The sequence below is a fragment of the Populus trichocarpa genome, chromosome 1 (genome assembly GCF_000002775.5).
Source record: "Populus trichocarpa isolate Nisqually-1 chromosome 1, P.trichocarpa_v4.1, whole genome shotgun sequence".
Taxonomy (NCBI): Eukaryota; Viridiplantae; Streptophyta; class Magnoliopsida; order Malpighiales; family Salicaceae; genus Populus; species Populus trichocarpa.
The window spans coordinates 31,397,662-31,421,769 of NC_037285.2; the positions used below are offsets into that span (position 1 = coordinate 31,397,662).

General features: G+C 34.6%; 2 protein-coding genes and 1 pseudogene across 2 annotated transcripts; 1 reads left to right on the forward strand and 2 right to left on the reverse strand.

The window, feature by feature from the left end:
• Positions 1–12,952: 12,952 nt before the first annotated feature.
• Positions 12,953–17,450, forward strand: LOC7492047 (filament-like plant protein 7). The gene is made up of 6 exons (XM_002300190.4): positions 12,953–13,364; positions 13,738–13,847; positions 14,143–14,278; positions 14,396–16,301; positions 16,402–16,459; positions 16,634–17,450. The coding sequence occupies exons 2-6, from the start codon at positions 13,749–13,751 to the stop codon at positions 17,114–17,116; spliced, it is 2,682 nt and encodes an 893-aa protein (XP_002300226.3). The 5' UTR covers positions 12,953–13,364; positions 13,738–13,748; the 3' UTR covers positions 17,117–17,450.
• A 624-nt stretch (positions 17,451–18,074) lies between these two features.
• On the reverse strand, positions 18,075–20,238 carry LOC18095203 (protein IN CHLOROPLAST ATPASE BIOGENESIS, chloroplastic-like; annotated as a pseudogene).
• A 369-nt stretch (positions 20,239–20,607) lies between these two features.
• On the reverse strand, positions 20,608–24,108 carry LOC112324010 (wax ester synthase/diacylglycerol acyltransferase 11). The gene is made up of 6 exons (XM_024584554.2): positions 23,269–24,108; positions 22,026–22,098; positions 21,870–21,937; positions 21,303–21,521; positions 21,086–21,223; positions 20,608–20,955 (listed from the first exon to the last, which is right to left on the reverse strand). The coding sequence occupies exons 1-6, from the start codon at positions 24,106–24,108 to the stop codon at positions 20,806–20,808; spliced, it is 1,488 nt and encodes a 495-aa protein (XP_024440322.2). The 3' UTR covers positions 20,608–20,805.

The following is a 24,108-nucleotide window of genomic DNA, read 5'->3' on the forward strand; positions in this document are numbered from 1 at the left end:
CAAATTAAACCTCATTTATGTACCAAAGATTTTGTTGCCCAAACCTCAAATTAGCCCCTTATTTTATAATCCAAATCTCAATTAAGTTTTCAAAATATTAAATTAGGTCTTGTGAAAGGAAATAATAAGATTGAGAAGGATCAAAGGTAAACTAGAGATTTCATTCAAGATCCAGCTTGTTTGTATTTGTTTTTTTTTTTTAAAAAACAAAAACAAAAAACAAAAAGAGATCTAAGAGAGAGTGCGATAGAAATTAATAGTTAAATTAATATGGTTTGTCTACTAAAAAATAATCATATAATATTTTTTTATATTCTCTCTATTTTTTAAGTTTTTTAATTAATTTTTTCAAAAATAGTGATAAAGGACATCTTGCCAAAAAAAAAATAGGTTCTGTAATTTTTTTTTTAAATATGAAGAAAGCTGGGGGGTTGACGCGTAGGATTTTATTTTTATTTCTCTTTCTTTCTTGTGCAATGAAGCCATTATGAAAAGATGTGGATAGAAGTCTTGCTGGATTTTGGGCTGTGTGATGTGTTTGAGAATGTAGCTGTAATTATTTTTAAAGTATATTTTATTTAAAAATATATTAAAATAATATATTTTTTATTTTTTAAAAAATATTATTGATATTATCGCATCAAAATGGTTTGATAATATCAAAAAATTATTAATTTGAAACAAAAAAAATAAAAAAAATTTAAATTTTTTCAAAAATATTTTTAAAATATAAAAACAAACATAATTACCTTTTCGGCGTTATCCAATCCACAAAGGAACAAATTAAATTTCAAACAGTGATATTACTTCCTTAAGAAAAAAAGAATTGGCTGACATTAGTCAAGGGAAGATCCGAAATGGGTTTTCATCGATGATAACCGATTGATACAAATGAAATAGATAAAAAAAAAAACTTCCAAATGAATCTAAAAAACCTTTAAAAATTAGTAAAAAACTAAAAAACAATCATTCAAAAAGCATAAACTCTTATGTTGTGGTTCGAGCCCACCTCCCAACAAGCAACAAGCATGGTCTTGGGCAAGATCCCAAGCCCATGCCCTAGGCAAGCTCCCAACTAGAAAAGGAGCATGGGCGTACTTCCATGCACTAGGAATGTGCCTAACTTCCTTTACAAGACATATGCCCATGTAAAGGCTGGGCGTGGCATGCCAAACACCCCTGCAGGCTTGGGTCATCACGCCTAGACCCAGTTTTCTTGGATCCACATAGACAGGAGCGGAGCTAGGATTATTTATTTGGAAGGGTCAAAATTAATATAATAAGATATAATATTTGTTTTAATTTATTATACATGAGTTGTGAAACAAAACCTACATAATTTAGTTTTATTCAAATAACTTATTACAAACATATAATGACCTTTGTATAAGGTAAAAAGTTTGGAGCAATATTAAATTGAGTCAAAGCAATGAAGTTAATTTCATCTTCATAATATATCCATCACTTTAATGTTGTTGGTCTTTATACCTATCAAATATAAACATACAAAGTATATAAGAAACATTAGCTAAAACGAAACATTATTTATATTTGATAAACTTTGAAATAAAGCAAAAAATAATAAAGAATGATTCTTACATATTTATTTTAATTGTGCTCGTCGTTCTTTCATAGAATAGAAATAATCGATTATCATATTAATTGTGAATCTTTCTGCAATTTCTTTTTCTATATAGACAATCAAATAATTTGCAAGAAAATCATCCTTCATCCGATTGCGAAGTCTTATTTTAACAATCTTCATCGCTGAAAAAACTCGTTCAGTAGGCTGTACTGAGTTATCAATATATTTTTTTTTCAAAAAAAGAATCAATTCTTCTTATTTTGTTCATGGTTCAACCTAAAATCAAAACATATATCATAAGAAAAAATTGATAATTTTGGTGGCTTTGCTAAAAACAAAACATAAAAAAATCCAAGCATAATCAAAACAAACCAATAAAATATATCTAATTAATTAGAAAAAAATCACTATAACAAGAATTCAAAAAAATTTTGGTAGAACTAGCAGACCTGAGAAAAAGAAGAAGCAAAAATGGTAGAATTATATAAAAAAACCTCATCAAATTATTAACAAACATCTCAAAACAAAACAAAAATATATTTTAAATTTAAGTTACCTTGTTTTGTTTGATGAAAGATAAATTAATTAGTAGCCCTGCTTCAATCTTTTTGTAGAAAAATTTTGCTCGCGATTTATGTTTTTGATCGGCGGCAGGATTTATATTAGGATAAATTGATGGCTCTGTTTTTTATTTCACAAAGTAATGCATTTATATTTTTTTCTTTTCCATGTAGGTCAAGAGTAAATTCAAAGAAAATCAAAAATAAAATCACACCACCTCTTTAAAATAAAAAATATAACACTTCCTTATTATTTAATTACCTAATTACCCAATATATATATATATATTACAGGTGGGGCCCGGGCCCCTGCTTGCCCCCTTGCTTCCGCCCCTGCACATAGAGTATTTAGATCCATCTTTTATCTTTAATGAGCTCGTGAACCCTGCTTGGGCCCAACACTCGCTAAGAAATTTTTTCGGGACTCCACCCGGGTCCTTTAATATTTTATACTAATTTCATTATGTATTATTTTAAGTATAATACAACTCAAAAACTCACAAGTGTAAAATTACAATTTAGCCCCTTCTCTCCACAAAAAAAAAGAGACTTGTAGGCTATAAATACATCATGAATCCACCACAAAACCCTTCTTCTCGTATGAAGAGGATTCTATAAACTCATCATGGTAACCAAACATTTTTACTAGTCTTTACGGATTAATACCACAGAGACTTAAGAGGCTGTTGATGGATCCAAATAAAATGGACCTAAAAAAACTCAAAAAGGGACCCAAACAACCCTAAAAAATAGTATAAGCCCGATAAACACCTAAGAATCATGGGCTTGGGCGTGGTGGCCCGAGCCCAACTCCCAAAAAGCATGGGCTCGAGCAAGAATCCTAAGCCCAAGGTTGGGCATATCGTCACGCCTAGCACCCTCGCGGGCTTGGGCCATCACGCCCGAGCCCATCTTTCATATCCTAACATTCACCAATAATTTTTTTCAGGATCCTACGCGGGTTCCTTAATATTTTATATTGATCTAATACGTATTATTTTGAGTAGAATATAATTCGAAATATCACAAGAGTAAAATTACACTTTAGCCCCTCCTCTCCATAAAAAGACAAGACTCATGAGCTATAAATACACCATGAATCCTTCAAACTAAAGGTTCACAATTTTCTTTATTCTTAATATTTTCAGCATATATATTTTGAGAGTTTATCTCTCTAAAATAGCATTGCACTTTCTCTATTTACAAAATTACTGACTTTATCATCGGAGAGTCCCCATATCTATCAAAATGGATCTTTTGTAGGTATCAGCTATCAACCACATTGACTTACCAGACACCATCTACTATTATCATAGCTATCAGCCACCATGACTTACTAGGTATCACCTGCTATTATCAACCACCTGAGCTTTCTGTATCAAGTTCAAGACATTTGATTAGAAAGAATAAATTAAATTACTTGAACTAAAAAAACAAAATATCAGGTAATATTAATTGCGGTACCAGGATTTAATCAAGTGCACATTTGCAATTCGATATTGCAAATTTCACATTAGTTCCAACTCTTTTGCCGAGCACATTAGATGATAATATATAAAAGAGCTTAATTAAGCAACCAACCAAATAGTTACCATGAAATAACTATTTGGCAACAACAAAGACCTTTGTGATGAGTTGTGCGCGGTGGGATTGGTAAGACACACAAGGCACTTGCTGGAGAGTAATGGTAGTGCTTGCATGTCTTCACTCAGTCCGAGTTCCTTTTGCACGTAGCCGAAGCGCTAGGATAATTAATCACAGTGACTCAGTTCTCCATTTGTTTCCATTGCTTGACCAAGGAAAACAAGCAAGACAACAAGGAGGGAGACCAACTGATGAAGCTTTTGAGAAGCCATTGTCTTGCCTTGCTTACTTAACCTTCAAAAAAATCACAAATTTTCAGCTTCAAATAAGAACATTTCGTTCGACAGAAACAGCAGGCTAGCTAGGGAAAGAAGCTAGCTATCAAGGTTTATATAGAGACAAAAATATGAAATCCCTGGACTTGCATGCTGCTATAGATATACTTGCATGGAATGCTTTTAAGGCAATGAAATCCGACATCTTGATTTCTTTCTCAAAAAGAAAACAAGGTCAATGCATATATGGAAATGATTTAAATAATTAGAGATAAAATACAAATAGGATGTCTTTTTAATTGTCTTGATTGCTTCATAATTCGCTTTCTAAAAATGTTTCTTATTCACTTGTAACTTCTATTTCTCAATATCTTAATTATTACAAGTATTGAAATTATAGTTTTTAGACCTGGTCCTGATTCAAGGCCTGGGTTCCGGGTTTTGACCGGGTCGCTCGGGTCAAATTTTTTTTTAAAAAATTAAAATGACGTCATTTTAGTAAAAACAAATAAAACAAAAGTCAACGGGTTGCAACCGGATTTTGATCGGGTTTTGTCAGGTCAACCGGATCGCCGGGTCAACCCGCTAGGTCACACCAGGTTTTTTCTTCTCATATTTTTTCTTCAACCCAACTCTGTTTCAATTATGGTCGATCGGGTCTCAGGTCGACCCGTCAGACCGGATCGTGTTTTAAAACTATAATTGAAATGAGACATTGCTTTACGGACAAAACTTCATCCTTCAGAAAAGACAAACAATTTTGGATTTTCTATTAAAGGAATCTATTTTTTTTATTTTGACAAAAAAAAATATTATTAGTACGGTTACAATTATAGTTTTCATCCTTAATTAGAATTATTAGCTCGGTGAATAAACTTATAGGCCTATAATTTTTATTTTTTTTAAAAAAAAAGCAAAGCAAAGGGAGTCCTTAAACCAAGGTGTAACAATTATAAAAGGGTTGAACTTATTAAATTGATTTTTAGTATGATAGAGTTGTAGTGCTTTTAATTTTGATTAATGCCAAACATAATTTATTAAACAATACACGATTTCAGGACAGATGGTCAAGGAGATAGCTTTCTCCTTTGAGTTCTTGAGTACATGAGTTTGAATTTTAAGGTTAGTTTTCACAAGAACTTATTTCTTTGGAATACATATAGTTTCTCGTGAAAGATGTTAAGAAAATAGGTATTCATTAATGTGTAAATTATTTTAAAGATATTTTCAATCATTATATAAAAAAAAAAGCTCATGTAAGTCTAAATTATCACATAAACCATGTAAGCAATTATCTTATTATATAATTTTAAACATGCACAATCTAATAAAATAAAATTATAATATTCATAATCTTAGAATTTTATAATTTTTTATATTCAAATAAATATTTAAATAAAACTTATTTTGAACCGCAACAAACTCTTGAGACATTGAAATCCAAAATATAATTTCATGAGAAAAAAATATATACATTTATAGTACAAAGAATAGACCTCTTATATCAAACAGTCATCAAGTGTGTTATTATTAAATAAAAAACTACTTATACAAACTAATTATTAAATAGAAAACTACTTTTATATAAATTGACCGAATAGGTTTTAGCAACTAGCCATTTGACCGCACTTCATCGCGGGCCGAATAATTTTTTTCATGAAAAAAAAGAATATATAGGCTCCTCCAATGTGTTTTTTCGATAGCAAATGCAAAAAGAATTGAATGATGAAATTAAAAATAAAAATATTTAATTTGAAAAATAACAAAAAGAAGACTTTAGCCAACTGGATCAACCTACCAAACTCGTGATTCGGGTTATGCACCCCATTTAATTATACATCAACCATGTGCATAGGACTTTCTTTTATATCAAACAACAATTTAAAAAAGTAAAATAAAAATAGGGGCTGCATGTGAGATTGGAATAAAAAATAGCCCCGGATTATTTAAAGATTGATAACAAAAGTTTTTTAAAAAAACACATTTTAAAAAAATGAAATGATGTTTTTTGTAATATGAAATGGTTAAAAATACATTAAAAAAAAGTTAGGGGCGTGAGCTTACCTACACACTTGGCCTATAAAAGAGGCCTGGCTCGCGCGCCATCCTATAAATGAGGCTTGGCTCTTTATTTTTGCCAATAGTAAAGGGCGGATGATGATTAAAAAAAATTGCAAATGTCTTGTTGTTTGTTGGCCCAGTTTCTAGTGACCATGGGTCATTGGAAAATCGGACCCTATGTATTGTTTGCCTAAAATTTTGATTTTCAATCCATATTTTACCCAAAACATATAGAAAAAAATTAAGACACCTTGATAAACTCATCAATGACATTAAAAAATCTAAAAAGCGTACAAAAAACCCAAAATTATCACAAAACAAAAAAAAAACTTTTCTCTAGCTCAAATTTGTTTTTTTAGGCAATTTGAAGGTGAAAAAAAATACCTTAAGTGGATCTCCCCTCACCAAATAGAACATATTGACATTAAGATCAACCATATTGGTGGCTGGAATTGATGTTAACGATGATTTTCTCTCTCTACAGCTAAAATCTTGTGACTCTCTCTCTCTCTCTCTCTCTCTCTCTCTTAAACCAAGGATTAAAAAATAAGAAAAATAAAGTTTTGGACTAAAATTGGCCTTTTGTTTTCCAAAACTTAAAAAATTAAGGGTCGTAGTATTTACAATTTAGAAAGTATAAGGTCTACAATAAATATTTTGTTCAAAGTTCAAAACAACTACCCATTTCCCTGTTTTTTTTTTTCACTTTAGTCTCATGTCTTGTAATCTTACCATTTCCTAATACATTAACTTAGACTGGCCTCCAATTTGATCGTATAAGAGTGAAATTAAAAATTGAGATAAAGAAAAAACCACCCTGAATAGTGAGTTCATAGTGTTTTGTGAGAGGATCCATAGTGTAATTCGTACTGATCATTCTGTAGGTACTAACACTTTACTCTCTAGTACACATAAAGCTCTCTTTTCCTTTATAGCCCTTTAAGCTCCATCTGAGATTGTGGATCCACCTCTATGTCAATTCATAAGCATTCGTAAGTCCATAAAGTTACCGTATTTTGTTTATTCTTGTTATTCTTCATCTTTTACTTTCTTTTTAGCTTCTATTTATTGTCTTTCTAAGCTCTTTTTCTATAAAGAGGTAATTCTTAATCCTTTTTGGCACTAAGATATGGATGAAGAACTTTTTTCTTTGCATAAGACAAATACTTAGGATTTGGTTCCTCTACCTCCTAGTAAGAGTGTTGTTGGTTATCGTTGGGTGTATAAGATTAAGACTAATTTTGATGGGTTTATTGAGCGATACAAAGCTAGGTTAGTTGCAAAAGGATACTCTTAACAATATGATATAGATTATGAGTAGACATTTGCTCTTGTTGCAAAAATGATTGTTATTTGTGCTCTTATTGCAGTAGCTTTGGTTTGTCAGTGACATCTCTCAACTTGATGTTAAAAATGCTTTCTTGAATGGAGATCTTCAAGAAAAAGTTTATATGACGCCCTCTCCTGGTGTTTCACATGACTCTAGGTATGTTTGCAAGCTCAAAAAAACGTTATATGGTCCTAAACAAGCACTTTGTGCTTAGTTTGAGAAATTTTCTATTATGATCTATTCTCTTGGATTTATTTCTAATAATCATGATTCAACTCTTTTTATTAAGTGCACTGATGCATGTTGTATCATTTTATCTTTATATATTGATGACATGATTATTATTAGTGAAGACATTAATGTTATTTCAATTTTGAAGATAAAGTTAGCTAAACAACTTGAAATGAAGGATTTGGGTTCTATATGATACTTCTTGGGCATTGAGGTAACCTACTCACCCAAAGGTTATCTTTTTTTCTCAGTCAAAATATATTGCAGATATTTTTGAGTGGGCTAGACTTACTCATAATAAGACTATAGATGCTCTTATTGAGGTTAATGCAAAATATTCTTCTTTTAATAGTTTACCTTTGTCAGATCATGCTTTATACCATACTGTTGTAGGGAACTTAATATATCTCTTTATTGCTCGTCCAAATATTGCATATGTTGTTTATGTTGTTAGTCAGTTTGTTACTTCTCCTATTACCGTTCATTGGATAGTTATTCTTCGTATTTTATGATATCTTCGGGGTATAGTCTTTTAGAGTCTTTTACTTTCATCCACCTCTTTTTTGAAGCTGCATGCATACTCTAATGCTGATCATAGCAGTGATCCCACAGATTGTAAGTCTGTTATTGATTTCTGTATCTTTTTAGGTGATTCTCTTATTTTTAGAAGACTAAGAAACAATCTATTATTTCTCAATCTTCAAACAAAGCAGAATATCATGCTATGACATCTACTATCAAAGAGATTTTTTGGTTACGTTGGTTACTTGTAGATATGAGAGTTTCCCTTTTTCATCCTACTCCTATGTATTGTGACAACTAGAGTTCTGTTCAGATTGCTCATAACTCAGTTTTTAATGAACGAATTAAACACATTGAGATTGATTGTCATCTTACTCATCGTCATCTCAAGCATGACACTATTACTTTGCCTTTTGTTTCTTCTTTGTAGATTTCAGAGTTCTTTATTAACTCGCATTTTATTTTTCATTTTTTAGTTGGCAAACTCTCGATGCTTGTAGCTGCCGTATTGTGAGTTTGAGGGGAGATGTTATGAAATATATGGTTATTTTGTTTTATTTATTAAGAGTATAATAACATTTTTTTTTAGTTTAGCCTATATATAATCTCTTTGTATTTAGGTTAAATTTGTTCATTTAGATTATTGTGATTATGCAGCATCAATGAAACCCTAGCCTCCTCCTTTTTTATTTTTTGTATTCCTCTTTATTTATTTGGATTGTTTAACAATTAAATAGAAAACTACTTATTATTAAATAGAAAACTACTTTTACAAATTAACCAAATGGGTTTTAGCATCAACTAACCATTTGATCGCGCTTCATTACATGCTGAATAATTTGTTTTCATTAAAAAAAGAATATGTAGGCTCCTCTAATGTGTTTTTTTTATAGTAAATGCAAAAAAATTTGAAGGAAAAAATTAAAAATAAAAATATTCAATTTGAAAAATAACAAAAAAAAAAGACTCAAGCTAACCGGGATCAACCTACTAAACTCGTGATTTGAATCATACATCCCATTTAATTATACATCAACCAGATGCTTAAGACTTTCTTTTATATCAAACAACAATTTAAAAAGTAAAATAAAAATAAGAGCTCATGTGGTCTTGGTAGGGGTGAGCAAAAAACCCGGAAAACCGATTTAACCGAGAAAACCGAAAAAAATTACCCGAAAAAACCGAACCGGTAAAAAAAACCAATTGAACCGGTTAAAATATTTAGGAAAATATCCGGTTCGGTTCGATTTCTTATTTTGAAGTGCCTGAACCGGCCAACCCGAATCGAACAGAACCGGTTCGGTTTAGGAATGAAAAAAAAAAAACCAAGCGGTCCAAGCCACGGGCCGCCTCCTCCCATTACTTTCCCTTTCAACAACCCTAGCTAACCATTTATCTGCTTTCCCTCACACAGTCGCCCCCTCCCCTCCAACCCTTTCAATTTTCATTCACACTTCTCGACCCCGGTAAGAGTTGAGTTCGTTGATCCCAGGCCAGGTCGTTACACGGTAGGCGGCTTGGAGTAAAGGCAGTCAGGGTTGACGTCGTCGTTAAGGCTCAAAGTTGGAGTGTTAAATGCTTGTTCCCTCTTATGACGCTATAAATACAAGATCTATTTTGGTTACAGCTTATGGACACGCACTTCTCCCACCTGAAGCAAAACCTTAGAAGAAGGGGAGAGGATTGTGACTCCCAGCAGACGACCTGGCGGTACCCTTAAGAAAATCCATTTGGATTCGGGCTGGTTATACCCCCAAGATGAAGTCGCCGTCTACCAATCCAAAGGGGCCCTGATATGCTCTTCTTTGATCTGGAGAATCATGGGTTTGGTTCCATTCTCTTAAATTTTCTGCTATGTGTGTATGTGGATGAAGAAAGATTGATATGGGTTGGTTTCTTTTATTATAATGTGTGACGCAGTGGAGAACGGAAATGCAGACTCAGGAAGTTCCTCCAGGTTATGATCCTGTTGTTCCTACAAAGCCAAAAACTAAGTATGTTAAAAAGGGAATGAAAGAAAGAAGTAAAAGCGGCTTCAGAAAAATAACCATAGGTTTTTTCGGTTTTGGACCTCAAAAACCGGACCCAAACCGAACCGAAACCGGTCGGTTTGGACCGGTTCTGGTTCGATTTGGGTCCCGATTTTTTTCTTTCCGGTTTGGTTGTTTTTTAAAGGTAAAAACCGAACCAAACCGAAAATGATCACCCCTAAGTCTTGGAATAATAAATAGCCCTATATTATTTAAAAAATGATAACAAAAGTTTTTTTTGTGAAAAAACCCCTTTAAAAAACAAACAAAAGATGGAATAATGTGTTTTTTTTTAATCTAAAAGGCTTAAAAATACATTAAAAACAAAAGTCAGAGGTGTGGGCCTACCCACACACCTGGCCTATAAAATGGGCTGGCTCGCACACCAACCCATGAAAAAGGCCAGGCTTGCGAGCTAGGCCTTTATTTTTTCCAATAGTAAAGGGCAAACGATTTTAATTAAAAATTTTTTTACAGATGTCTCGTTGTCTGCTGACCTAGTTTCTAGTGACTATGGGTCGTTGAAAAATTGGGTCGTATATATTGTTTGCCCAAAAAGTTGATTTTCAATTTATTTTTTACCCAAAACATCTTGATAAACCCATAAATGACATTAAAAAACCTAAAAAAGGTACAAAACCCAAAATTATCCCGAACAAAAAAAAAACTTTTCCTCAGCTCAAATTTGTTTTTTAGACAATTTAAAGATGAAAAAAAATACCTAAGTGGATCTCTTCTGATCGAATGGGACCCGTTAATACCAAGATCAATCATATTGGTAGCTAGAATTGGTATTATCGATGATTTTTTCTCTTTACTACTGGAATCTCGCGACTTTCTCTCTTTCTCAAAAACCAGAGATTAAAAAAAAAAAAAAGTTTTGTACTAAAATTGGCTCTTTGTTTTATGAAACTTCAAAAATTAGGAGCTCTAATATTTACAATTCAGAAAGTATAAGATCTACAATAAATATTTTGTTCAAAGTTAAGAAAAGCTATCCATTTCCCTTGTTTTTTTTACTTTGATCCCATGTCTTGTAATCTTAGTATTTCCTAATAAATTAACTTAAAATGGCCTCCAATTAATCATATGAGAGCGAAATAAATAAAAAATATATTCAAACAAAAAGAAAAACCACAATGAACTATGAGTTCACCATGTTTTTGTGAGAGGATTTATGATATAATTTTGCACTGTAAATATTTCACACTTTTTAAAGTATGTTTAATATTTATTAAACCATTTAATTTCACAACATCTCATTCATGAGGGTCACGTATTACAAAACAATCATCAAATTTTCGAAGTAAGTTTTTATAATAGATCATCTCCACAGTTTTTTCTCCCTCTCTCCTTGTTTCAGCATATTGGACCCTTGCGTACTCCTTTACTGTTTGAAATCATGATTAGGCATGTTACATTGTCGAAGAAAAATGATAAATTAATTGTTTGCTGTTAATTATTAGGCATATAATAAAGGTGGAGGAGGTCAAAAGAATCGTGGCGCACGTCTTTCAATATTCTCCAAAGACATTTTAATCTAACAAAAGTGTTTGAATGGGAGACATTCCATAAAGTTGTATCTTGAAAATTGCCAAGGTGAAAGTTTTCCCAGCAAAATTTATATTAGGGTTGATAATTTTTGGTTCAGTTCGGTTTTTATTAAAAAAATAATTAAATTAATTTTTTTTTAAAAGAAATCGAAATTAGTTCAAACCGACCGGTTTCGGTTCGGTTTTTTAGGACAAAAACCAGATTGGCTCGGTTTTTCTGGTTTTGCTCGGTTTTTTCAGTTTTTTCGATTTGGCTCGGTTTTTTCCATTTGGATTCGGTTCTGTTTCAGGCTTATAAAACCAAACCGAACCGAATCGGTCAGTTTTTTTAAAATTTTAATCGGTTTTTTCACAGTTCGATTTTTTCGATTATTTTTTTTAAAATTTTATCAGTTTAATCGGTTTTTTGATTTTTTTACTTACCCCTAATTTATACTAAAAAGAATAAACGTTCAGACTCCCCTCCCTCCCTCTTTTTTTTAATAAAACTCTGACTTTTGTTTCACTATTGTTAAAATTGAAAGAACAATTATTAAAGTGAAGACATGAATGATAATTGAGCAACGATTCTTAATGATTTCAAAATATGTCAAAAATGCAAAGCTGATTGGCATAGTTGTGTAACATTTATGTTGCCGCATGTGTGTTTAGTAATGTGGTTGTAGTTGTTTTTTAAATATATTTTTAAAAAACAATATATAAAATAATATTTTTTATATTTTAAAATTTATTTTTAATATCAATAAATTTAAATGATTTCAAAATACAAAAGAATTAATTTAAAATAAAAAATATATTTTTTTAAAAGACGAAAACAATAGTAAAAATAACAAATACAATTGACATCACGACAGTCATCATATGCTCCACAATGATTTGCGAGACCCACAACTTGCATAATACGTTCGTTCCCGTGGCTGTCTAAAGATTCAAAATCCGAAGACATTCCTGCTACAAACCACGTTTTACTCTAAACAGAAAAGAACAATACCTAAGACAGAATCATTTTTATCAGGGCCCATTTCCACTTTTTCTGATGCCTCGTATCACACCCTCCTTCGAAGCCAGTGCTAGGCACTCCATTATAATTCACAGAGCGTGCTACACACGAGACCTTACTTAGCATGGCACCATCTATCCATCCTTTGATAATCTCGCATCCCGAAGTAAATCAAGATAACGAAACCTGAAAAGGATAGCCTCAAGCCTAATCTTTCACTTGCCTTGCCTTTGGCAGTTTTCATCGTTTCTTTTCTCCCTTTCCCTTTCCCTTTACCTCACTGTCTCATTCTCTCCTTCTCTCCCTCTCATATGATTAGCATACTTAGGTATAGTTGTCGGTGGTGCAGTAGCTAAGCATCCTATGCAAGAAAACCATGCTCACATTTGTCCTTGTATAAGATCACATGATCTCTATGGGCTCAAGTTCTTGTGCTCTCTATACACACTACACTCGACTGTTTGTCACTTCACAGTTTCTACCTTACCCGTCAAGGTCTTGCTGCATTTAAGTCTTGACAGTCTCTACATTAAATCTTTCTCTCTCTATCTCTCACAACTGCTTGGGAAGGAACATTAATGGTGGATGATCGTTTATAACTAATTACATCTCTTCTTGCTAAGCCAGGCTCAGGTGAGCAACGGATATATATAGTGCTTGCTTCTTTCTTCTTCTTCTTCTTTTTTTTTTTTTAAGATGGTAGCCCGCATTATAGGCGATAGCTAGATATGGTAATTGATATTGCTTGCTTGCATTAGTAGATGGTTCAAGTAGGCTCATCTTTATATAGTTCCATCAAATGATCGAGAATAATTAAGGGTAGAAAGTTTGCAAAGCAGATGATTGCATCATTGAAATGACACTAGGAGCTGAAATCTTTAACTATAATAAATATGCCACCACTGTGTTCATGTTGAGTATATATGTTTAAACTTCGCATCGATCTTTAACTGAAATCTTGGGAAGAATGTTTCTTGCTTATGAATTTACTTTTAACTATACACAGAAAGTAAAGTGATGGACAACAAGACATGGTTTTGGAGGAAAAGATCTTCCGAAAAGACAATTGTAGCAACAAACAAATTCGGCATTTCTGTGAAAGGAATTGATGAAGAGGTAATTACAGAGGCTTCTTTTGTTCAAAGCCAATTAAATTTCTATTTCAGCTTCCCCTTTCCCTCTGTGAAAACACCTTTATGATCCCTCTAATGTATGTGATGTAATCAAGTCCTGTAGCAATCTTGCTTGTACATTTATTGTTGTTTCTTTCTTTCTTTCTTTTCTGATTCTTCCCTGGTAAGAGGAAACTTTGCATCTCAGTACGAGCTGGTTTCTTGTCCAGATATTAAACTTACTTCATGGTGAATATATAAAATCTGACTGATGCATTCCCTTTGTTTCATTTCAATAGACACAAAATATTCCAACTGGGAATGGAGTAGGACCAGTTAGAGCTGTAAGAAACTTAAACGAGAAGTTAGCTTCAGTGCTTCTTGATTGTCATGTTGTGACAGAAAATGAAAAATCAGTACCAAGAGCCACTGCAGGTGATTCTTCCTTCTTGGGTCTGCCTGTATATGACATTTGATTATCTTTCTTCTGTATAATATGCTTGGCTAGTGGTCTTTTGGTCAATCCAATGAATGGATATTTTTTTCTTCTAGGCCAGGAAAAGGAAGAGGCAGAAGTAGATTGCCTAAAGAAAGAACTGGATGGAGATCCGAAGAAGGGATTAGCTGCAAATCAAAAATTAAGTCACCCAGATGCTGCATTAAAGAAATGCATGCAGCAGCTGAACTCTTTCCGAGAAGAACAGGAGCAAAAGATACATGATGCTGTCATGGAAGCAACAAGTGAATTTGAGAAGGCACAGAAAACTTTGGAAGTCAAGTTGATGGAGACAAGCAAAAGGCTTACTAATTTAGCCATTGAGAACACAAATCTGAGTAATGCCCTTTTACTCAAAGAGAAATTGGTGGAAGAACTGCATAAACGTGCATCTCAGACAGTTGCAGAATTCAATACTCTAATGGCTAGATTAGATAACACAGAAAAAGAAAATGCTTTTCTGAAGTACGAGTTTCACATGCTTCAGAAGGAACTTGAGGTTCGAAATGAGGAGCTGGAATATAATCATCGTTCTGCTGATGCATCACGCAGGCAACACTTGGAGAGTATGAGGAAAGTCACAAAGCTAGAAGCAGAATGTCAGAGACTTCGTACCCTAATGCGGAAAAGGCTGCCTGGTCCTGCAGCTTTCTCAAAGATGAAGAGTGAAGCCGAAATGCTGGGAAGGGATCAGATGGAATTAAGAAAACCGAACCTCACCAGAGATTTGGTAGTCAGAGACCCCATCATGGGAAATTTTCCAGAAACTCCTGTGAAGAACGTTGATTTCCTGATCGATCAATTGCTTGGTAAGGAAGAGGAGAATAAAGCTCTCAGAGAAATGATGAGCAGGAAGAATGCCGAGCTTCAATCTTCAAGGATCATGTTTTCACGAACAGCTTCAAGGTTATCACAGGTCGAGGCTCAGCTTGTAGAGCTTTCTGGAGACCAGAGGTCTTTGGAGCTGGCAAAGCATAGTCCATCATCACGTGAAATCCACTCTCCAACTGCAGGTTCGGATACTGGATCATTGGCTAATGCTCTAATCGCAGAATTGGAACACTTCAGAGATAGGAAACTCAAGAGTCCGTCGGAATGTAAAGACATTGAAGTTCTGGACATGAGTTTAATGGATGATTTTGTTGAGATGGAGAAATTAGCTATAGTTTCCACACAAACACCTTCTGCGGGTGGGAATAGCTCTTTCTCGGCTGGTAAGGAACTAGTTCCCATTGAACTAGATCATTCTGGTTATAGAGACAAGAAACAAGAGATCCATTCAAAACAAGATTCAACTGATAAGTCTTTTGACTGGCTTCAGGTAGTTCTGAATGCAATATTTAAACAGCAGCGTATTTCAAAACGAAGTCTAACTGAACTCCTGGAGGACATTAAAATTGCTTTAGGGTATATAAATCATCCAAATGCTTCTGAACCTGATGCAGCAGCATTATCAAGGCATCCTTTGGAATGTGATATTGGTGGTTATATCACTTGGAAGTCTCCAAATGAATCTTCAATTGCAAATTCATTGAATGAAACTTCCAGTATCGACACCCCTATGAAAGAAACAAGCAAACAACATGATCAATCTAATCTGAGTAATCTGCAAGAAGAGAACGGGAGACTGGAAAATGAGCTGGATAATATGGAAGCCAGGCTGCAGTCTGCAACTGATAAGACGGAGACCCTGATGGTGAAGCTTCGGGAATCAGAACAAAGAGTTGAAAGGTTACAAGCAGAAGTGGAAATTTTGAAGGAATCAAAAGGAATGGTAGAGGATCAGATTGAAAATCAGAAGTCAATCAATGAAGATCTTGATACTCAGCTTACAGTTACCAAAGCTAAATTGAATGAGGTCTTCCAGAAATTTTCATCTTTGGAAGTTGAATTGGAAGACAGAAGTAACTGCTGTGAAGAATTAGAAGCAACTTGTCTTGAGCTTCAACTTCAGCTGGAAAGGTAACGAGTTTTATCTTTTTATACCGTCTGAAGATTATCGGAAAAATTAAAAACTTTCCTGATTGAAAGAGAATTCTGATATATTTGTAACATTAAACAGTGCTGCGAAGGAAACCCTGAGCTGCGGCATAAATAAAGAGGGAAAGCATCCACAGGATGTAAGTTACCGATCACATCTTACTGTGTTAATTAAAATTCCTTTGTAAGATATATACACTCAACACCTTAGCTAGGAAATTAATTTGATAACAAAAACAAGATAATCCAAAGAGTTCATTCTAGATAATTGATTTCTTTCGCACGACTGCTGAATCTGATGGTCAAATTTGCAGGGCTGGGAGATCAAAGCAGCTTCTGTGAAGTTGGCAGAATGCCAAGAAACCATCCTTAATCTTGGAAAACAACTGAAGGCTCTGGCTTCACCAAGAGAAGCAGCACTCTTTGACAAGGTTTTCACCACTACTGGTGCCACTACCACAGCCACCAATATCAGGAACTTGAACAAGCGCTTCTCCTTGCGTGATCAAATGCTAGCTGAAGATAGATCTAAGGAAATTATTCTCAGATCTCCAACTGAAGATGCACAAAAATCCTCTCTTGACCACTCAGATAATGGTAATGGATTGATTAGTCCTAATGCCTTGGTATGTGCTCCTGAAGCATATATTGGACCAGAGCACAAAGCCGGTGATGCAGCAGTTGAAGCTCTGGCTATTGTTCCTAGTAAAAACCAAGGATTTGGTTTGCTAAGGAGGCTATTAATGAGGAGGAAGAAAGGGACAAGCAAGAAGTCCCGATCCTTAGTGAAGGTATGATAGAACTTGTTGAAGCCGAGTTGGAAGAAACCGCTGTTGCCATGACTGCACCACTACAAACTGAACTGGTGAAAGCCACGGTCTTATGTTTGAATATTTTAATGTTCATTGGTTTTGGTTGATGATTGGAAAGAGTGATAATGCGGGCATCATACTTTTTTTTTCTTTTCGAAAAAGAAACGTATATTGTCTTTACGTATTGCTTGATGTGTACATGCATCTAGGTTTGAGGACATAGAGAGCTTAAAGTGGCACCTGTAACTGAGAAAATAGAAGGAGATGCCTTGCTGCCATTAATATTGCTGATGCATATATGTGATTCATTTTTACTTGACATTATGTAGTATTATCCAAAATATAGAATAATAGTGGTGATTAATTGAGTCTAAAACTCAAGTGCTAAACGGGTATTTGAAAGTGTTGTAGTTGTTATTTTTTAAAGTGTTTATTTACTTGAAAATACATGAAAATAATATTTTTTTATTTTACAAAAATTATTTTTGATATCATGACTTTAAAATAAAAAAAATTGAAAAACAAATTTGACATTCATCAGCATACTAAATGTATAGAGACATTAGGGGTGAGTAAAAAAACCGAAAAACCAAGAAAACCGGAAAAAAAAATAACCGAAAAAACCGAACCGTGAAAAAAAACCGATTAAAATTTTGAAAAAACCGACCGGTTCGGTTTTGGTTTTATAAGCCTAAAACCAAAAAAATCGGAAAAAAAACCGAGCCAAACCAGTTTTTGTCCTAGAAAAACCAAACTAAACCGAAACCAGCCGGTTTGAACTGGTTTCGGTTCGGTTTCGGTTTTTTTTAAAAAAAATTCACTTTTGTTATTTTTTTTTATAAAAACCGAACCGAACCAAAAATAATCAAAGAGAAATGTTAACGGTTTCGTGTGAAGAAAATAAGAAACAAAGCCAGCTAGGTGATCACTCTAACCCCCTCCAAACTAATAATCTGATCATCTCTATTATCCACAACAGCCAATCCACAAAAATTCTTACAGCCAAAGAGAAGATATTCTCTAACTGGACAGAATGAAATGTATGCTCAACTTGCTTATTACAAAACGTGTAATTAAAAAGAAAAACAGATGCATCAAGTTTTACATCTTCTTGTACTTTATAGCTTACAAAAACTCTATGCATTTGCCTCAAAAACCATGCGATACAGACCACTTCCACACTGCCCCTCCAATAACAGAACAGCTGAAACATATAGAAATCAGAGAATAGTTTCGATATCAAATTTTACGACCATGAACCAAACGATTCTTTCCTCATCGGTTATTAATCTCTGTACAAAATGAATCTCCATCATCTTCAAATCCAGCCTCTCTATAACATTCAGCGATGAGCTCCATAACATCATGCCAGGTTCCTTAAATAGAAGCTAAATCCAACAAGAAAGCAGCCTCATCCAATACATTCTGCAGGCCAAATCAATATAAGCATCAAAACCAGCCCACATGTATTCGATGAGAGTTTCTAATCAAAATTTGGTTTTTGATTATCGGCTAAAGTGGTACCTGTGCAGCTGCCTTTCCCTTCTTCAAATCCTCTTGCCTACCCTCTTCACTCACCTTTTCCTTAATGTATTCAATTTGTTCATCCTCCCATTGTGCACTGCCTGCCGCTTCCTGATCAGGATTAACCAAAATGAAGAAAAGGGGAAAATAAGAAGAAAGAAATGTTAGATCTAAAAGACAACGAGTTCAGATTAAAGAAGGGTCAATACCTGTTATGCACAACCTAAAGTCCACCATGGTGATTTTAAAGCAACCCTTGCAGCAACTTCCGATGTACGTCCAGCCCTAAAAAGAAAGTAATCAAAAGGATTGATTGAGAAATAACGATGCAAGACTGGAAATATGTGGAAGCATTCTGGAAAGACTAGTACAAACCTCTGCAAAATCTCTCCATAGGATACAAAGGGCCTTCCAAATCCTGGAAACAGACCCTTCTTTATATAGAATTCCCCTGTCACCATTGCCAAAACCTTCCACCCACGATATGAGAGAATTTGTTGAGCACAGAAGCTCTAAACATTGTAAATATTGACGGCCAAAACCATAAATAACTTACATGATCCCCTTGCTCAAAATGGCGCGTCAAGTATCTGGGAACAGCCTGACCTGAGAGAACAATAAACTGTCACCATGCAACAAGTAGATTCGTTTACAAACTCACTTACAGAACTTTACCTCTTTATGAAGATAGCCATCAAAGTTTGCAATCCGAGATTCAGCAAAATCACCCCTTCTGTAAAGTTTCTCACCAACTTCTGAGGCAGTATGAAAGAGTTCACCATTACTTTCATTGAAATTGTTGGCATCTTCCTCAACCAGAATTATGTGCATATACTGATCTACCTGCATTGCAAGAGCTGTAGAATATAAGCTGCCCTTGTCCAGTGAATCAAAGCATTTTCTTAGACAATGCCCAACGCAGACACAAAAGTGGAACTTTTGAGGTGGCATTGAATTTAATATAATGAATAATCAACATAATTATGCACACAACAATATTCTCCATCTAACTATGCACATCGATGCATGCTTACAGTTTAATGTGTTACATTCTTGGCTAAAAGCCACACCTTGCGAACATCCACAACCGGCATCTCCATTCCATGTGATCAGCACCAATTTTGTGAAGATAGGTAAAACAATAAACAACTTTTCCAATTGCCATTAACAACATCGAAACACAGTAGAAAATCAACAGCAATTCAACAAGAAAATTATACGTATCTTACCCTGGTGGGGCTGTCGGCCACCGCAGCAGTGCAGTTACAGAACCTATTGGCAAAACACATCTATGATATGAAACTGACAGTTACCGATTAAACTGCCATGACTCATGAGTGTACCATAATACAATGTACAACCAAATGTACGTCTAACCTTACAGGTTCTCCGATAGAGCAATAACAAGTGGTATCAACCCTTGTTTAGCCCCTGGAGAAATGATGGTTTCACTACAACCAAACAAATTAATTGCAAAAAATGGCAGGTCATTAACGGATAGACCAACAAAAAAGAAAGAAAAAAGAAAAAACACTTCACATTTTCAGGGTTTCTTCAAACACCATGGATTATTATGGCAATGATCAATACCTCTAGTTGGAAGCATTTTTAGCAAGTAATGAAGATGCTGAGGAGGTTGAGCAGCGGCTACATCCTCTATGAATGACATGTGGCCTGAACTGAAATGAAGAAAAACAAGGCAACATACACACTTGTGGATGTCAAGAGATAGAAAGGGATGAAGGATGAGTGCCTCCACTTTCTTGAAGATGAGTCAATTCAAGTTATAAAGAAAACATTATGGTGATAAGTTATTGATTAAGTAGAGAACAGCTAGAGATGAGTTTTTTTTTTCCATGTTGAATAAAGTATTTTTATTTAGACTCAAGTTTTCATGTACTTGCATTTTTTTCAATACCAATCTATGCTTAAAAATCCGTTTAGAAAAGCTATGGCTTTTAATTGTGATTATAGCTTTTAAAAAATTATAAATTATAGATTCTAAAAATAACATGTGGAAAGGAAACGTGGTTTCCCAATAGCACACTAAATATTACAAGTACTTTCATTCTACGATTAAATTGGTTTGGTGAAATCAATGAGCTAATTAATTAATCAGACAATGACAATACATATATTCCGTGAGTAATTTATACGGTGGCTGCAGCTGCTTCCTTCATTTCAAACAAGGCATCTTCAAAGCACTTGGCAAGAAATTCTGGGTCCGGGATAATGTCTTTGGCCACCATGATTTGCATGTCAGCTCTTCCTGCATAGCTCACCATGTGCATCGTGAGTGCCTGCATTATCACCCAACAAAAAAAAAAAAAAAAACTTGTATTAGAAACAAATTAATCTATGCATTACCACCCAACAAACAATGGGATTAAAGTTGAAAAATGGAGAATCATTAAAGTTCAGAGGTTGTACATGGGGTATGCTAGATGTATTCACCCTTAAGAACTTTACAGGATTGCCTGACATAGTAACCACCTCTTGTGGTCCAACCACGTTTGAGAATGTAAACGTAGTATTACAAAGAACCCTGTAATTAAGGACATATGCGGCCTGAAATGCAAACAGAATCGAATTATATATAAGCATACACCAAAACTATGAGGTAAGAATATCTCAATGTCTTGTTTACCTTCGGTCCTAGCAAAGACATTGCTAGATGTCCGATATGATACGCGAAGTGAGCCTCTAATGTTTTTTTCTTCCTGTCAACCATCGTCTTGGCTCGTCCCACGTGCTGAAGAGGGTCGACATCACTTTTACGATAAAAGACAGGTAGGAGAATGAAGCCAAACCTGTTGCCCCATCGTGATTGCGATCCTGAATTGTTCTTCAACATCTCGGATAGATCCTGAACAGGTCAGTCAGGAAACCATTTGAATGGCTTGCAAAGAATAAGCGAAAACATGTTATTAACCGTATTTAAAATGTCTAGATAGATCTATCTCGACAGGCTATAGATTTCTTTAGATTGAAACAAATAAATTATCCATCCTCGGATTAAAAAGTTATTCATTTACTTTATATTACTAAACTAGTCATCTGAAGTTCGCAAATGTTTTCCAATATGGTTTGAACTAGTAGCTTTACATGGGGTTACCTAGAATATGACAGCTGTGTTGATAAGACATTGGTCCCAAATTTACTACTTTGGAATCTTGAAAAAACGTAGACAGAGTGAAAGAAGTGGATAATTCACCTGCATGGATAGTTGTTCTCTTAAATTAACCATGGCCATTCCTGTTATTTGCTGGCCCTCTTTCAGAGCTACAGAGGCATTGAATTCAATATAAATAATAAGGAAATGTTTGTTCAAAATCCGAAATCCAAGCACCAAAACAAAATCTCGCTTTACCTTCCGGAGATCTGTGATCCAAATATCTTGACAGTCCAGATGATATCACCCCGAAGAGGACGTCATTAATGGTCTGCGTTAATTTGACAGAATCAAAGTCATTATATCAGAAATGAACTGCGTGCATGCTATTGTTCCCATGTCTGCCAGTCGAAATGTCCAAGGATCTCAATTATTCGTTGCCTGATAGTAATGTTGTTGGTTGAGACAACTCTTTTCCTGACTTCCATGTTTGTTTTTCCTTATTAAGTCCAAATGATATTGCAAGAAAAAAAATATTCACATAACTTTATTCTACCAGCTAGACTTGACTATTGACTTGTTGTTTCATCATATCATGAAAATCCCCGATACGAACAAGTTTTCTCGCTAATTTTTCTCTTCTTTTTTTGGTTCAATTAGTTTTTTCCTCCCCGTTGATATGACACTCATCACATTGTGGGTCTAATAACACAAAACATGATTTCAAACTTTTTTAGCATTCATAGAGTTGTTTAGATGTCATGATCGTAGTATTGGCTGAAACAAAAACATGACAGAAGAAAAGGGCAGGTAGATACAATAAGTGGCTCTGGTTTATTGTTAAATTAACTCTCTTAATCACCCTAGCATGCTCTTTAATCATTGATTACGCGAAGAACCCCTGGTCTATCTTCATCGTGTGATAATGATATCATAATCATATACTGTAAAATAGAGATACTATTAACATTTAGTGTTGACACATATTCAACTGAGCACTTTGTTTATTTGAAAGATTTTAAGCCCTGCCACGTGGTAAATATGATATGTTATGAAGTGGCTAACAGTTATGAGAGATGCTAATTGCAAGACGATAATTATCAGGGCTTCTAATTATAAGACGGCATGAATCCTGGTTACAAATAATCTAGATATATTTTTTAAACACCCCTTTCTATATATATTAATTAAATCTTATCTAGAACTCTAAAGCTTAACCGGTCAGGTCTTCTAGAAATCACCGATTCAGGTTTCACAAACCTCAGACTTACATGAACCCGTAATTAATTATAAAAAAAAACTTCTAATCCAGCAACTGAGTGGTTCCAAGAAGGCATAGATATGTTGTTGGAAGACAAATAGACTAAGTTGTGAAGCTAAAAGCAAAGACACCTTTCAATGGCTAATCACAAATTCACAAGCAAATCACTCCATCAATATATATAATAACAAAATCTGTAATTTGTTTCCCAGAAAAAGGTAAAAGAGCCCATGCACTTACCGCATTAGCAACAGCTCCTTTCACAGTCTTCATATCTTCAATCAAAAACTTGGCAGTAGCCAATTTCCTCGGCCACAGCTCCACCCCATCACCACCAGAAATCACGGTCTTCTTGTCACTAACCCACAAAAATCTCAACACAAACTCCAAACTAAAAGCCATGCCAAACCAAACCATCTTTAGAAGTCTCAAAATAACCCCTCTCCAATCCTGCTGTTTCCCTTCCTTCCCACAATCCGGCCTCCTCCCAGTGACCAAAGTAGGTATCGCCTCAGGATCGCTCGCTGTCCTGCAGCTTGCCAAAAACATTGACATCAAAGAGATCCCATCTCCCAACGCATGATGAATCCTCATGATAACACACTTTTTCTCCAACATGACGTGGACTTCCCACAAAGGCTTGTTCATGTCAAGTGGAGTACTAACTGATAAATCAGCTATATATTCATTCACTGCTTTATCAACATCATCATCATCATCATCATCATCATCAGTACATGTCTTTTTGTTTACAATAATGAAGTGCTGATCGATATCGATATCTGTTTTTTTCCAGTGCTCCCGTCCATTCTTGTCACGTACTAGGAGGCTGCAAAATCTTGGGTGCTTGAGCATGAGAGAATTCTTGATTACTGATCTTGTGGAGTCTATGTCTATCTTGTTTTTTACACCAAATACACAGTGGATTACGGTATTCATTTCTGGTAGGAGGAATAGTCTGCCTGCCGGAGTTACAGGCTCGACGGAGTCACTTTCCGGTGGAGCCATTGGGGAGGTAGAGAGGAGGGGGACAGTGGAATTTAGTTTGGTCGGTAATTGGCGATTCTGACTTGTGCACAT

Bases quoted from the DNA above. Each gene is read 5' to 3' on its own strand.
- LOC7492047 (XM_002300190.4), top strand. From the start codon at position 13,749: ATGGACAACAAGACATGGTTTTGGAGGAAAAGATCTTCCGAAAAGACA. The intron at 13,848-14,142 runs GTAATTACAGAG...TCATTTCAATAG, and splicing joins TGAAAGGAATTGATGAAGAG to ACACAAAATATTCCAACTGG. The intron at 16,460-16,633 runs GTAAGTTACCGA...TCAAATTTGCAG, and splicing joins AGGGAAAGCATCCACAGGAT to GGCTGGGAGATCAAAGCAGC.
- LOC112324010 (XM_024584554.2), bottom strand. From the start codon at position 24,108: ATGTGCACAAGTCAGAATCGCCAATTACCGACCAAACTAAATTCCACT. The intron at 22,099-23,268 runs GTAAGTGCATGG...AAATTAACGCAG, and splicing joins AAGGAGCTGTTGCTAATGCG to ACCATTAATGACGTCCTCTT. The intron at 21,938-22,025 runs GTAAAGCGAGAT...ATGCCTCTGTAG, and splicing joins GGATCACAGATCTCCGGAAG to CTCTGAAAGAGGGCCAGCAA.